This window comes from Scatophagus argus, chromosome 3 (assembly GCF_020382885.2).
Source record: "Scatophagus argus isolate fScaArg1 chromosome 3, fScaArg1.pri, whole genome shotgun sequence".
NCBI lineage: Eukaryota > Metazoa > Chordata > Actinopteri > Scatophagidae > Scatophagus > Scatophagus argus.
In genome coordinates this window covers 14,647,424-14,663,585 of record NC_058495.1, presented here as the reverse complement: position 1 = coordinate 14,663,585, position 16,162 = coordinate 14,647,424, and the positions used below count along the sequence as shown (strand labels likewise).

Sequence of the window (16,162 nt, the reverse complement as noted above, 5' to 3'; positions counted from 1 at the left end):
CAACAAAAATCAATAGAATATTGCCATTCATAAAACTTTAACATTTTCATTATTTTAAATACAGGAATATAAAATACATCAAACCTTCATTGAGAAAAGACGAAGATTTGAACCAAAACCTGCCTTTTCCTTGCTATTACTAATGCACTCATTCCTTATGTGGTCTTGATTGGTCACTAATTCCTACATGTTTGTGTGTTTAGTGTGAACTAAGGTGTGTCATCACTGCTGATTTTTCACTCAACACAAATGTTGCTGTGGTGATAATGGCCACCATGTGAGCTGTGGGATTCGTGGCATGCCTGAAGGACATGTAAACCATGACCCCTACTTTTCTATCTTATTTCTCTCCTTACCTCCTCAAAGTCCCTGCTTCTCGTGTAACATATGCAAAAGCAGCCAGCCAGACACAGAGGGCAATAGCTACAGCTGAGCTTCAGCTGTCACAGCCTCCCAAGCACCAAGACAGTATGAAGAGGAATGCCAGAACAAGAGACTTTCCCCTCCATCTATTTCCGATCCTGACAGCACATTCTTTACGTCTTCACTGCTCAGGAAGAGGATCCTCCGCTGCCGTTCCCAAAATAGCCTTTTCTTCCCCTCATTTTGACAAGTGACCAGTTTTTCTTTTCAAATCTAACACAATTAAGTAGTCATCACAAAGTGGTGGCAATAAAGGATGATGATTGCATATAATCTCATGAGAAAAGGTTACACAATATTCTCTCAATTCTCTCCGCACAGCCAGACTGGGCCTGAAGCACCCTGCTGGTTTTACACTAAACAGAAGAATAACTACGGGAAGCAGAAGTGGAAACGAGAGAGCAAACAGAAGGAGGATGAGGATGAAAAAAACAGCTAGGAGGACTGGTGCTGGAGTGAGGAGAAGTGCAGACTGGGAATACAGCAATACAGCAGGCAGACAGAATAAGGAACCATGAAATGGGGATAGAAAACTGTGCTTGGTGAGAGAAAGACAGTGAGAGAAATGGAGAAAAAGGCGGATATCTGCAGCACCCCAGCTGCGTGCTTAAGGAGCTTAGCCCTCCTGCCCATCACAGAAGACTCCTCAAGTGCAGGCATTCACTGCTGCTGAGCTACTACTGAGAGAAAAGTGAGCAGGGGAAGCTGAGAGAGGAGAGGTGTGGGCGGGTAGCGGAGCTCAATATGGGAAATGATGCAGAGTATAGGGTTAACATTTAGAAACAGGGGAGTATTGGATTTATTATGTGTTTTACAGGGGGGTATTTGTTCTGACATGGTGATTAGCTTTAAAGGAGTAGTTAGACAATTTGGGAAATACTGCTATTTGCTTTCTTTCCAAGAATCAGATGAGAAGATCAGTACTGCTCTCACTTGTATAAGGTAATTATGAAGCTAAAAGTAGAAGCTGGTCACCTTAGCTTAGCACAAAGGCTTGAAAGAGATTAAGCAAACATGATATAACATGTTAATCAGTAATTTTTAAAGGTGCTGGTAGGCAGATTTTGGATGTTTTCCTGTTTCCAAGTGTTCAAATCTAATTCTCACCAAGAGAGGACGTGTACATTTCCTAAAATGTTTTAGAAAATATTTAATTACATGTTTTAGTTGTTCTCATCACTAACAAATCTTGCACAATGGTTTCAATTTGTGATTCTCTACATTATCCTCTATACGAGGAACACCTGATGGGGTACATAATTTACAGGAATTTATGTTTTTGTCATTTTTTATCTCTAATTTCCCTGATTGTGCATCTACCACAGGAAGCGTAAACCGACCGGGGCCGGTCCCTGCCTTCCTCAGGAGCCCGCCTGTCATCCCAGCCCCACTGGACATGAAGCCCTTCCTACAGTTCCCCCTGGAGTCGCCTCACCCGGCCAGTATCAGTCTCTTCCACAACTTTAATACAGTGAGTGCTCACAGGCATATCTACACACGATAAGAGTACACACGTGTGCACAAAAAGTGTCTGGCATTTGTTATCTTCTTGTTTTACGTAACAGAAGGCAGAGCTGGTGTTCAGTTGGGGTTTGGGAGCGTTGAGTGAAGACAAGTGATAAAGTGCTGAGGATTTTCAATGTATAATCCAAAATCATGCGGTGACAGCTCTTAATTTTTTATTCATCAGAGTGAGTTTCAGCATAATTGAGAAAATGCCCGAGCAAGTGTTTTACTGCAATAAAATGAGTTACAGCTAATCAATTGTATGAGAGGCACAGGCTGTGTTCTCTACAGTCAGCATTTTCTGTGGCTCCTTCTCATTTCCAGATTGGGTTTCATGTGAAGGTCAGCGAGGCGACAAACACAGATGCACATGCACCACACACACACACACACACACACACACACACACACACACACACACACACAAACATTATTCTCTAGCTCATCCTCATGCACACAGACAAAATGACCCTTCTGCAGGTTAATGACTCATCCTGCTTCTGCAAGGACATTGAGCATGGCCACTAATGCCAGAACACCTCAATCCAAATCACTTTCTGTCTGCACAGTAAAACTCAAACAAGTCTACTACACTGCTGTCATCTTGTGATAGAACACTGCAGCTCAGTGTGTGAGATTATTTATTCAGCGCCTGATCAGCCTGCTTGTCTTTAGGGGCCACAATGACAGTGAGGACACAAAGAGAAAGGCGAATAGTCAAAAACACCCGATCACTGTGTGTATTGTTTCAAACAGTTATGTTCCAGTGTGGGTAAACTTTTAGAGGAGCGTCCAGTTCTGTGTTTTATCTAGAAAGCTCATATCAGGTCTGACTCACCAGGATTACAGGTAATTTGCACACACTCGGGATTCTCAGGAGCACTACGCTGTAGAGCTCACCTTCCTGTACTGAGACATAAGCTACACGGTGAGGCACAGTGTGTGCAGAGGGAGAGAATCAGCCTCTGCTGCTCTGTTGATTTGTGACTCTCCAGAGGAAAATCACTTTTCTGTGAGGCTAAAGTTTAAAGCATATGTTATTAGACTCTGTGTCACTTGCTTAGTCTGTAAAATAAATATTACTCTAAAGGTATAAATATTAACATTTTTGCTGTATCAAAGCTCATTTTGATACTGTGGATCAGGCCTATTCAACTGGCGACACATCAGGCCCAGAACCATCATACATGAACCTGATATAAGAAAAAACATGTGAACTACATATATATGCTGTGTCCATGTATAACTCATCCACATATGCTTATATATGTGATATAAATGTGAGTCATCATATACTCATATACTTCATCAGGCTATATCCTAAGACATTAAAACATGTTTAAACAAGTCCTAATCACTTACATTCCTAAATGAAAACGCTGTTATGAACATTGTTATGATTCTGCACCTTGATAGCTCTATGTTATTCTGTTTCTGCACTTTATGATGCACCTCGGTGACATATGTGATCAAAAACTTTTTAGCCACAAAAGCTAAATATTAAACACTGCTATTTTCTGCACTACATTCATTTGTGTTTAAAATGTGTTATTATAAAAAGCTCAACAGTGATTTTAAATATGCTGCTGAAAGTGAGTGGCCCATCTGCATTTACAGGTTTTAAAATTTGGCCCAATTTGTAATTGAATAGCCCTGCTATAGGTAGTAATTTTTAAGCAGTGCTAATTCAGTATATTTGTGTTCTGTAACTGCCTCTCTATAAAATTGTTCTCATTGTTACTATCCACCCTTCATGCTGCACTCATTGGCTGAGTTGTTTCTCCATCAGAGCCAACAGTCGTCAATGGACGTAACACCTGATTCCAGGTCTGGAAACAGGCTGTCACCTTCAGTGACAACTAAAACAATGAATCCTCTCAGTCCACATTTTTAATGTGCCGTAAACAAATAAATGAACTTCTCTTCTGCTTTACAATTCAGTTCAATTCAGTTTATTTATACGCTGCCAAATCACAACAAAAGTTGTCTCATGACACTTTGCAATTAGAGCATGTCTAGACCAAACTCTTTAATTCGATTTTTAGTACAAAGATTACATCTGACTGAGAGGATGTGTTTGCTGCCCCCAGTGGTCAATGACGAAAAGATGGGATCCGGCAGCACCTAAACCTTGCATTGGCTAGACTGAAAGTATTTTAACTTTAAAAATGTGAAGTAAATGCAAAAACGTGAGTTAATATTTGACCATAGATATATTACAGAGTATAATACATCGGATATGTAAATATAGACATGGAAATGAATTATAAAGGTAAACATGCGGCACACAATGTACATTTTTGGAGCAACAAAAGCTCCTCTGTTTGAGGGAGGAGAGAGTGAAAGAGGAGATAGAAAGTGGACTAATAGATTAATGAGGTTAGGGACAGATGCACAGAAAGAGATCCTGTTGCGAGCAGGTGGTAAAAGAATGGCAGCAAAAGACACACACCGATAAGAGACACGGACAGAGATCAGCATGGTGACAGAGCCACCAAGACGAGACACGACAGTGAGTGGGGTTATTGTTTTTATCTACCTTTTTGCCACACACACACATAGGCAATAATGCACTCAGACACACATTCACAACACACACAATGCGTAGAGATTGTACGGATGTAAACAAATCTGAAGGTATTACAGGTCTCCACTTGAAAAACACAAGAGACAGGCGAACTGGAGACATTAGCTGCAGACAGGAGCAAAAACAAGCAGGCTAAAGTCTGAATATTCCAACAATGCATTCAAACAGGGTTTAAGTTTTCAGACCAATTACACTATTTCCCCTGGTGACTGGAGTTTGAGAGTGTAAACAGTCTCTCATTTGGCAGCACACGCTCACAGTCTGAGCAGGAGATGAGAGGCTGAGTAAAACCACAGAGTACTTTTGGCTGTTCAACGAGGGCAACACCCAGCGCTGTGGTTCGTGAACCGTGCCAAAGGGTCAAAGAGCTCACACGAGTGCATCTGAGTTTCTAAAAATGAAGTGGTAAACATTTTAGAAGAAAATGATGTGCCGTATATCTGTGCTTAATTTGAGAATGACAGCAGTTACTATTGATTTGGCACTGTGTTACCATGCATACCTTTTTAATTGTTAAGATGTGTTAAGTTGTTATTAGGTAAATAACTCATTCATAATTAATCTTCATCATCATTATCTGAGTCACCTAACAGTAACTGAGCTGCATATAGCAATCTGCAAATGTTAGAAACCTAATCCTCAGTTGTTCCTGTTTGTAATTACTGACAGTATAGTAAACCCAAACCTATATATATATTCCATTTGGTTAATTTAATCATTTTAAAGTTTCATTATATTTCTATATTTTTATTACTCAGTATATTGATTATTTAAAATGAAAAATGAAATAGAACTTAATTGATCACTACAAGGATCTAATGTGCCTATAGCAATCACAAGGCTGAATCTTTTCTAAAATATATTTGATCTGCATTCAAGGTACTTCACATAAAACATTGCTTCTGCTTTGTGTAATGATGCTTTAAAAAGTAGAGGTTTTGTAGCACACAAAGTACAAATTTTTCCAGACAGGGAATCTGTAATTAGGCTCTTCTAACCCCGGCATGAATTAAAGCGTTTGAACGACACCCAAGAATTCAGGCATAGACAGCAGCACCAGCTGCTGCTGAGAAAACACACACCCTCCTGTCCACATCAATCACCTCTCACTCTTCAGTTCGCTCTTCTCTGCTCTTTTTTATCTCCCAGCCCCCCCATCATTCACCTGCACTTTTCTTTAACACCTTTCCTTTCATCCACAGTCACTGGACTGCATTTAGGAGAAACACAGAAACACTGCCCTCCGAGCTCCTCCTGTGTTGCTGAATCTCTGATGTGACCTCTGGGTTGTCTCTCCTCAGATGGACCCTGTTCAGAAGGCTGTGATGACGCACACCTTTGGGCCGCATGTGGTGAAGACAAAGCGGCCAATCATCTCCTGCAACGTATGTCAAATACGTTTCAACTCAGAGGTATGAAACCTTGAACAGCTCAAATTAAGGGTTTGATTATGCTGCTATTTGACTGTTCACTCCTGCAAACAGTGACTGCCCAATCATAGCACAGCATTCCTGCACTCTGATATTTTCTACTTCTGTCAGAAATCAAAGACTCAAAAATGATGAATTTTGAGTGGTAAGTCAAGCCACTATTATCATTGTAAACTGACTATGTCCATGTGAGAGCAGACAGCTCGACAGACATGTAGCAACAGTAACTAAGGGGACAAATCTCAGCAAACAGTCAAACTGTCTGAAAGGCCTGCAGCTGCACTGTAGACGCATCAAATCATGACCTAAAAAGTTAGCTGGCTGGACCCAAAGTCAGTTGGTGATTGACTGTGCAGCTGGAGCCAGTGAGATCTTGGCTGGCAGGTGGCAAGTTTTTCAGCTCCAATTTTGACCTGTCTGGGAAGCAGAGAGGGAAGACAGGCAGAAACCCTGCTTGTTTAATCTATTCTGTGATTGTGCAGCATAATTTTGTTACGTTCTTCTGAACTCCAGCGGCAAAATCTTGAGGGAGGCGGCACACAGGAGTCAGAAATTTTGTGGCCCTTTTATTTTTAGTTTACTTGCACAGAGTCTTGTTGTTTGGGTAACATATTTCAGATGCTGATAGCAAGTATAATGAGTGGTTTTTAAGTCTACTCTGATGGGGTTCCAGTGTGAGAAGAACCACAGCTGACACAAGCCTGCCCTCAAAGCTGACAGAGCATATTTTGTGCATTTCACTCCCGACAGAGAAAGCACTATGCCAACATGAGGCAGAGTGCCCGAAATAAAAGAGGCCAGAAGTGATGAAACTCAAGAGGAATGATTTTAGTGCACCCATTAAAGAGGCAGCAGTGTTAACCGAAGTTAAAAAAGCAAATAACTCATGGACATCCAAAACCAAGCTACTGGATGACATGATTGATGTGTTAAGAGTTTAGTACTGTGGCTGTTACAGTGTTGGAGTGTTTGTATGTACACGCGTGTTGTCATGATTGTGGTTGAAGTAATTTCACTGAGACTGTCTTTCTTCGCAAATAAGAATTTATAGTTCACGGTGGGCCACTAGATGGTATACAACATCACGCTGCCTTTGTACATTTATCCATAGAAAAATGCACATGATCTCTGTTTATCTTATATATATTAAAAAATTTGATTTAAAAATATATATATATAAAAAAAACAGCTCACAGTAATTTCTACAGTCAGTTCTATTAGACGCGTTTATGATTATTGAACAGGTTTTTACAGATGGAACAATCCTGATGTTTATGACCTATTAAATTGTGACCTCTAACCCAAACAAGAGTAAAAATCAAACAAAAGCCTGGCATGCAAGCCCAGCTAAAAATATAAATGCATTCCAGTGATGAAGCGCTAAATGCTTGTACCCTAAATGCAGTGATGTGTAAAGGACACAGTCGGGAAGGGAGTCATCTGAAACTTGTGTAACACTGTCCTGTTCTCTCTGTGAGGGCCGGCTTAATTATATCCCCCCTGCTCAGACCTGCATGTTCGCACATGGTCTACATGAAAGTGGGGTACTGAACATGAGCGGGAGTCGCTTTTATTTACAATAACATGTTCACATTTATATTCTGCATGTATGGAAACACATGTGCGCATGTATCCAACTGGCCTCACGCATGTGTTACGTGGTGAGAACTCTAATACAGAGCCACCTGTTTGTCCTGCCTGCTGTTTTCCTTGTGAGCCGCGGCGTGCATCTGCTCTGCTGCAGCTCCACAGCATTTTCCACAGTAACCCGAGAGACTGGGAGCTTAAAGCGCGGTGGACATTCTTTAATAATGAAGGAATACTCTGCTTACAGTACATCAGTACTCCCCTTACCCGCACTGTGGGTGCTGCAGTTCAAAGGCAGACAAACGCAAGTCTTCTTCAGGTCATACGTCACCAAAGTGCATTAATAAGACCAATATTTTGTATTATGTTTATGTCTGAGGGAGGCCAATGTTAAGTGGGAGCTCTCAAGTACTTGATGAAAGAGGCAGGCATTGATTGATAGTGGCCATTCAGAAGCAGGTGCTTCTCACGGCTACTACGCTGTAGCCGCATGTGTTGTAATTATAACATTGCAATTCATTTGAGGCCACAGAGGACAGATTAGCCTGTCAGTGTTTAGCTGAGCTCTGCTGCAAGGCTGACGTCACACCATGCTGCATTAGCCACCGTCACCACTGCAGTGCCACAATGGACACCTCTCTCTCTCTCTCTTTCTTTCTCTCATCGTTCTTCTTAGGCCCACAACAAACCTTGTTTCATTCATCTTTTCTATGTACTGCAACTTAGTTTGCTTGCCATTTTCCTTCGTCAGTTTTCATGTTTGTGCTTCTCCCTCTGTGGGCTATATTGTATCATCTGTTCCCCTTCTCCTTCTCTCCACCTCTCCAGCTTCTTCCCACCCCCTCTTCCTGTCGCTGCTGCCAGTACCCCATACAGTAGATTTGGCTGCTAGACGTGCTGCTCTGCTCTGCTTTCTGTGCCTTTGTCGCTTTATAGATAAAACATCAAAGCACATCCTGCTTAGAGAGAAAAAGGATTTCAGGAACATTCACTTGCTCACATTTTCTCCCTCTTAAATCCCATCTCTGTCTCTTCATGTATCTTAATCCCTCTTTCCATCAGCTCTTTCGCTGCTTCTCTCAGTCCATTTCACCTACTATGCCGAAAGTCATTCATATTTTATCATTATTCACTTTTCCTCTTAAAGATCGCATGCATTTAATCTCTTTTACATCCTATGGTCTCTGCTGCATCCACCCCCACCTTTGAGGCTGTCAAGCTTTTAATTCTTGAATTGATGGCACACCATCGATTTCTTAAGGCCTTACAGTGAAGGTCACAGGGAGAGTGGAAGTATCAAAGCTCACGCAGAAAGAAAACAATTGGGAATTGTATAAAGGGAAAGAAAAAGAAGCAAAACAAAGTGGGACCTGCAAAGAGTCTGCCTGTTTCTTCCTTTTGAGCTCTCTGCAGTCATTTGTTCATAGAGTTGTAGGGTTTCCTTTCCTTGTTTAATTGCAGGACTTTGGGTAGCAGCAGCCAGAGGAGTTGGGTTACACAGGCAGAGCTATATCTGCCTTTCTGTCATCACCAATCAGGATGAGGGCTATATGGGTAACTATCATTGGCAGTTAATACCTCAGGCTTACAGAGGCATCCAGAACACGTCCCAGTGGTCCACTTGCCTTAGTGAAGTATCCCAACCCACAGAGCCTTCAACATGTACCTGTCATGTGCCTTATGTGGGCCCCTCAGCCTTGTTATTGACATATCTAATCCCAGCAGGCCTCTGCTTGTGCATACACATGCACATAAAGTCACACACACATTCTTGTATTACTGTATTAGCAAGGATCTTACAGGAACTATATCTGTGCCTCTACCCTTCAATCTTTCCTTTGATTTCATTTGAAGCTGACAGGGCCATGTATATCTGGACTTGGACAGTAATGATGATTTCCCATCCCAGTGCATTTCTGCACCTCAGGATTCACATCCAGTGCCAGTGTTATGTGCCAGTTAGTCAGTGCTTTGTGTAGTGAGCTGGAAAGTAAGGGCATTAAGGTTGGGGCGGTGAATGTCGTGTAGCAGGACTTTCATGATTTACATGCTGGGAAACACACCTTTTTAGTAACCATAACCACAATCTACCCCAAACTGTAACCCTGCTCTTTGCTTAATCCTATCCATGTCTTAATCATAGTTTATCTGCCATAACTAAGATCTCTCCCTAACCATAACCACATTGTGCAGATGCTGTAGTACGATGCTGTGGGAGCATTTTTGATTAACAGTCACTATCAGCTCTAGGCTCTTGAACAATAGTGTCTGAGAGTGGATGATAATTTTAACACGTAATTCCTCTCTTACATTAACCTTAACTCTGATGAACTGAAACTCAAAGTTTACACAAGTACCAAGGATTTACTGAAATGTCCACTCTTCATATTTCTTATTTCCTGAGTTTAAACTGATCCTCTCAAGTGCAATCACACAAGGACAAGCAGGCAAACACTCACTCGTGGACACAAACTCCTCTTGATTTTCCTCTCAGTAGCTGACTGTCAACTGTCAACGGTCACCCAGAGCCTTGCGGCCCATTTCAGATAATGCCACTACTCAATAATCATCATCAGCTCGGCAGACCAGTTCAGTGATTACACCAGTAGTGAAGAAAGACGAGAATAGCCTAGAGACAGACAACCCAGACAGCTTCATCAGCACACCAGACATGCAAACCATCAACTTGACAGCCATCCACTGTAAAGCAACAAAAACGCAGAGTGCTAGAATATATTTCAGAATTTGCGAGCAATCATTGGATTATCCTTAGAGTCAAAAATATGGGGGTTTGTTAAGATTAAAATTTGTTTACGCAGATAAGCCCACAAAGTGTCCTTGGTTGGAAATAGTCCCTTCAGTCATTCTGTCCCTGTTACGTTAATCACATCCACACCTGGAAGCTGCTTGTCGCAATCGCAGTCTTCGTCTACTGATCACTTGATAGTTTGACTGTACATCTTGGGGGTTAATGCAGGTGTTTTGTGGTGTTATGTGTTTATCGTCTCTCTGATTTAAGTTTATATGGATATCTGTAAGAAAAGGGCAATAAAGATGACCAACATGGTGAACAAAATGAAATGTTCTATTTGAAAATGGTAATAAGAATCCCATTGCTTTCAAATTCATGATTTTGTGTAAAGCTCTGATATGTTCTGTTCTCCCTCCAGAGCCAGGCAGAGGCCCACTATAAGGGGAACCGCCATGCTCGGAGGGTGAAGGGGATCGAGACATCCAAGACAGCTCGTCTCCAAGATGGTGACAAGCAGTACCCTCCCCCTACTGCTTCACCCACCCCACCAGGCCCCTTGCTATCCAGCCCTGAGCCTGATCCTAATAAGCAGGGTGAGCATCACCTGTGACAGATGATGTTACACACACACACACACACACACACACACACAGAGAAATCTGTCCCAGTATCGGACAGATGCACAGTACAGCTGTGGAGCGAAGTGACAGAAATTAACTACAGAGGAATGCTGGTGTTTACTAAGAGTTGTAGTGTGAACATGATTTTACAAGAACAGAAAGAATTTAACATTTGTTCCAACAGTCTGCACAAGTCTCTCTACACACATTTAAGATTCAAGATTATACTACAGCGTTCAATATTGAGCTGAACTATGACAATAGAGTACAGTTAAGTACAGGAGTCAGTCACTGAGCCTCATCTAGCTAAGACAACATCAGTCACACGGCCTTACCACACAGTCGGTGGCCAGGTAGCAGGTTCAGGTATGTGTCCAACCTCAAAGGGGCAGAGCTTCAAGTACAGCAGTAGAGTTGGAAAAGCAATGTAGTTGTTCTTACATTTTTATATCATGATCCTCAGACTTGATGGGTTAAATGTGCACATAGCTTTCCACAAATAGGTAACTAATGTGAAAACTTTGTGCTGTTTACAGATGACACCCAATCCTGTCCCAACTCTAACAAGTCACCTTCAACCCCTAGCCATCTTCCAACACCTGCGCTGAGTTCAGCAGACTCAGAGTGTTCCCTCTTGCCCTCTATCAGCATGCCTTTACCATCCTCTCCCTCACCCTCTGCGGCACTCAGCACCCCCCCGGCAGATCCTGCAACAGCTAGTCTTCCTGACACCCCATCCCCAGCACCCAGTCCTTCTTCAGGAGAGTCAGAGGAAGAGAAAGCCAAGAAACTTCTTTACTGTTCCCTGTGCAAAGTAGCTGTTAATTCCCTCTCACAACTGGAGGCACATAACAAAGGTAAATCCCCTGCAGCTTTGTCAGAGTGCGCATATACAAAAACACATCATGTCACAGAGCATGCGCAGTCTTGAGAGAACGAAATCCCTATAGACAATAGACACTCTTAAAAACACTTTCAGATACCTTTAGGCACGGCATTTTCGAAGCAGTTCTGCACTTGTGCTGCATTTTAGGTTTAAAAGAAACTAAAACCTGTGCATTAGTGACACTTAGTGGTAAGGTTGAAAACTGCAAACTGTAAGTGGGTGGTTATAATGGTTTTAATGGAGTTACAGGAGTACTTTCATTTCAAACGCATATATTTTATAACATCTACAGCTTTAGGATTTGTTCTCTCAACTTGTAAACAACCAATCGCTAGCTGAGCTAACAATCTCATGACAAAGTCCATAAAGTTCATAGCTACTCTGGAGATTTTTCAGAATCAGAATTGCCTTTATTGCCATGTAAGTGAAGAGGTTTCACATTACTAGGAATTTGTCTTAGTGACTGGTGCATACATAAAATGTAAGAACGAGTAACATATAACAATAGAATAAAATAAAATAAAACAGAATAAAGTAAAACAAAATGAGATAAGTAAAATAAATATGGTTCTGGGGGTAGTACAACAGTGAGGTAGTACAGAGTGGAAGTAGTGCAAAAAGGTGAGGTAAACAGTGCAAATGGTCAGCAGGTCGATCATGACATGAACATAGATCAGGTCGTGTTCAACAGTCCAACAGCAGAGGAAAAGAAGCTGTTCTTGTGCTCTTGTTTCTCACATCACTTGAGCCTCATGCTGGATGTCATGAAATTGCAGATATTCAAATTTCCATATTTTGTTATAGCACTTGAAGGACTTCCAATCTTTGGAAATGGTTAAGAACATAATCCCACAACAAAGTTAGTGTGTAGTCTTTAGCATTCTGTAACAGTGAGGTGCATATGCTACAGATTACCACCATAAATTAAACCACTGATTTTATTGTTTCCAGGTACCAAACACAAAACCATTCTTGAGGCTCGGAGTGGGCTGGGACCCATTAAAGCATACCCACGTCTGGGTCCTAAACCCAATCAAGAGCAAGGAGGGGAGCTGTCCTCTGACCCCAATACTCAGGAACGCACCTTCCACTGTGAGATCTGCAATGTCAGAGTCAACTCAGAGCTGCAGCTTAAACAGGTGAAAAACCCACACAAGGATCTTAAGGCCCCAAGCAAAGTGGTTTCCAAGCAATTTGAATATCATATTTCAATATCTTTCCTTTCTCATTTTATGTTACAGCATATATCTAGCCGGAGGCATCGAGATGGAGTTGCGGGGAAACCTAATCCTCTTCTCAGTCGGCACAAGAAGCGCACAGATTTTATGGTAGACACTCAGCTTGCCTTTCTCATTCTTGCATGCATCAATATTTAAAGTTGTGTCACATTTACTTACTATTTTTTCGTCACTTTCTCAAAGGAACTTCCAAAAACTCTGGGAGCGGGACTTTTACCAAATCCTCTGGCTGTTGCTGCAGCGATGGCAGCAGCAGCTTCCTCCAGTCAGCTGGCACTACGTCCTCCTGGCCCAACTTCTCACCCTCATCCCCATCACCACTTCCTACAGGGAACACCCCTCAGCCTCCTGAGGCCTGCTCCCGGACCCATTCGCACCACGCATGGGCCGATCCTCTTCACCCCTTACTGATGACGAGAGGAAGAGGACGAATCAGGAAGAAGCACACTGTGAAGTAGAGGCCTGCAACCATGTGCCATCAAAAGCCAAATCAGCTGGTCTGACTCCAGCTGGTGTTTCATCCCAATAAAAACACTAAATACGAATATGACTCGTCGTGGTGCATACTGTGGTTGCAGACCACTACTGTTACATTGACAGGGAGAAACAGAGATAACTGACATTTCAAAGAGACAGTATGTTTCCATCTTCCCCAGTTTCCCTTCATCTCTCAACGATCTGCCAATCATCAAGCAGACTCTGCAAATACTTTGAAGAGGAACTTGATAGGACAGTACAACCCTAAATCAAAAATGCATATTTTTCTTCTTATCTGTAGTGCTATTTATCTATCTAGATCATTTTAATGTGAGCTGCTGAGTTGGAGACATCGGCTGTAGAGATGTCTGCCGTCTGCCTTCTCTTGAATATAATGGACCTAGATGGCACTTCGCTAGTGGTGCCCAAAGCACTAAAGAAAAAAAAAAAGGAAAAAAAAAAAGAAAAATAGCTAACTAAGCTACATTATGTTTGAGAAAAGGCAGCCATCTCCACACCCGGTACCTTCAAACATCTGCAACTCACACCTAAACAATATAGATGGAAAAATAGGACAAATGCGTATTTTTGATTCTGTGGTGAACTGCCCTTTAAACAATGTTTTTATGAAGCATGGACTTCTTTGAGTACCCTCGAATCAGCAACTAATTATCTTCATCTTACGTATGACCCACTGTATCCGACTCGAAACCCTACCTCTCTTATGTTTTTAATGTTCACATGTTGCAAACATTCATTAGATATCCAAAGCAGTGATGTTATCAAATACATGCCCGCTGGGTTAGATATAGTAGTTGCCTCTAATGTTAGCTGGTATCATGCTGTAGCTGTTGCAGTATAGTGGACTGTACCACTGTAAAGTTCTGTTTTTGTGGCCTACAAAGAGAAAAAGGTACCAACCATTTACATACTGTTTCTGCAGTTACTGGCAAACATTTCTCTGTACTGTATGTCTTCACTTTCACAGTTGGCCTCAGTGGTCTATCTATACTTACCTCTGTGTCACAGAAACAGGCAAGTGAAAGAGTAACAGAAAAAGGGCAGAAATTACATTAAGTCTTAAAACTGTACCGTGCGTATATGAACCATATGCTGTGACTGTCCTGTCACGAAGAAGTAATTGCTACTGGGGAACTATGTAGCTATCTGTGTTTTCTGAAGTCTGTATAAAATGCAGCTGAAATAAATAAGAACAGAACCAGAGGGAAATCCCATGCTAAGATAGTTTCCTTGGTGAAGGTCAAGATGTAACCCCACATTCTCCCTAAATGCCTACTGACCACAACCATGTTCTTCAAAGCACATAAGCAAAAGTCTACTTGTATATGGCTTAAATACAATTAAAATTATGATCAATCTTTTTTTTCCACCTACACCAGAAAAGGTTCAATGTCTTAACAGAATACTTTCAACACTGTGAGCACAGCAGGACAATGGTTGATGTATGACTTTGGTACTGTAGCAGGTATTTGCATCATGTGCACATTTAATTATAAAGACCATATTTTCACCACAGTCCTATACAGGGAGAGTGGAAAATAGTGGAATGAAAGACACCAGCATTATGTTACAGAAGGAAAAGAAAAGGACCACATACACAGACAAGCAAATGTATGCAAAAAACATAATTTTGGTAGTAGTATAAGCCTGTGGGATAAAAAATGTTTAATTTGTCTGCTCTGCCTTATGTGCTCCAACCCTACATGATCCTGAACTATCGCAGCAAACAAAGTCATGATGGCTTGTGAAGTATTAGAGGGAAGCTATACGAAATGAAAACTGTAGCAATACTTTAATCACTCCTGCTAACTTTTCATGTTAATGGCAATAAAAAGAAAATGTGGACAAATGTATGAATTGTTATTTAGGAGAAGTGTATTGAACTGTTACTGTAAATGTAGATTATTTAAAAAAATAGAAAAGGTTTATGTTGGGGCTTCCTAATTGTTAAATTAAATCAAAATTATATATAAAATCATTAAACTGAGTTTATGGTTGTAAGCAATGTTGACTGATTCCTTTTTTTATTCAAATGTCAAAAAGACGATGCACATAAAATGAAATGTTAACAGCAAGTCTTGACTATTAGCTATTAGCTTATGTAATGGGCATTTTCACTCCAATTACGAAATTACATAAGCCAGCGTTAATCAAGAGATTCTGATGTAATTTAAATTGTGAACAGCAGTATGCACTAATGGCAACATCCACTATTCATTTAGTTTAGAGAAGAAAAACAGCAGTTAAAGAGGAAAGACAGTATTTTTATCCCTATATTTACATATTTCGCTGTGTAAATGATTCATACTTATCAAAAGTTTTGGAACTGGTCCAGTAGATCGCCTCGGCCAGCAGCTGTGTACATCCACAGGCTGAAATTGTTACTTTAAGGTCTGACATTACAGACCTTACATTACAGAAGGGATCCCTAGAGATACTTTTTTGTTAATGAGTAAGGAGAAGTCTGCTGAAATCTCGTGAGAGGTGAGTTGTTGTAGACCATGTGAGTCAGAGATGGAGAAAGGAGTTTGGAGTTTACTTTGAGGAACTGTCAGCTGATTTTGACAGTCTAGATGAGGAAACAACAGCAACAACTCACCTCTTGCCAGATTTCAGAGTGAGACTTGTGTTTCAA

At 41.2% G+C, this 16,162-nt stretch overlaps 1 protein-coding gene across 1 annotated transcript; it reads left to right on the top strand.

The window, feature by feature from the left end:
* The first annotated feature begins 1,566 nt into the window (after window positions 1–1,566).
* Window positions 1,567–15,569, top strand: LOC124056478 (zinc finger protein 385A-like). Its single transcript, XM_046383930.1, has 7 exons — window positions 1,567–1,894; window positions 5,818–5,928; window positions 10,704–10,878; window positions 11,442–11,762; window positions 12,743–12,930; window positions 13,033–13,119; window positions 13,213–15,569. Exons 1-7 carry the CDS (start codon window positions 1,697–1,699, stop codon window positions 13,438–13,440), a joined length of 1,308 nt encoding a protein of 435 aa, XP_046239886.1. The 5' UTR covers window positions 1,567–1,696; the 3' UTR covers window positions 13,441–15,569.
* Window positions 15,570–16,162: the final 593 nt, after the last annotated feature.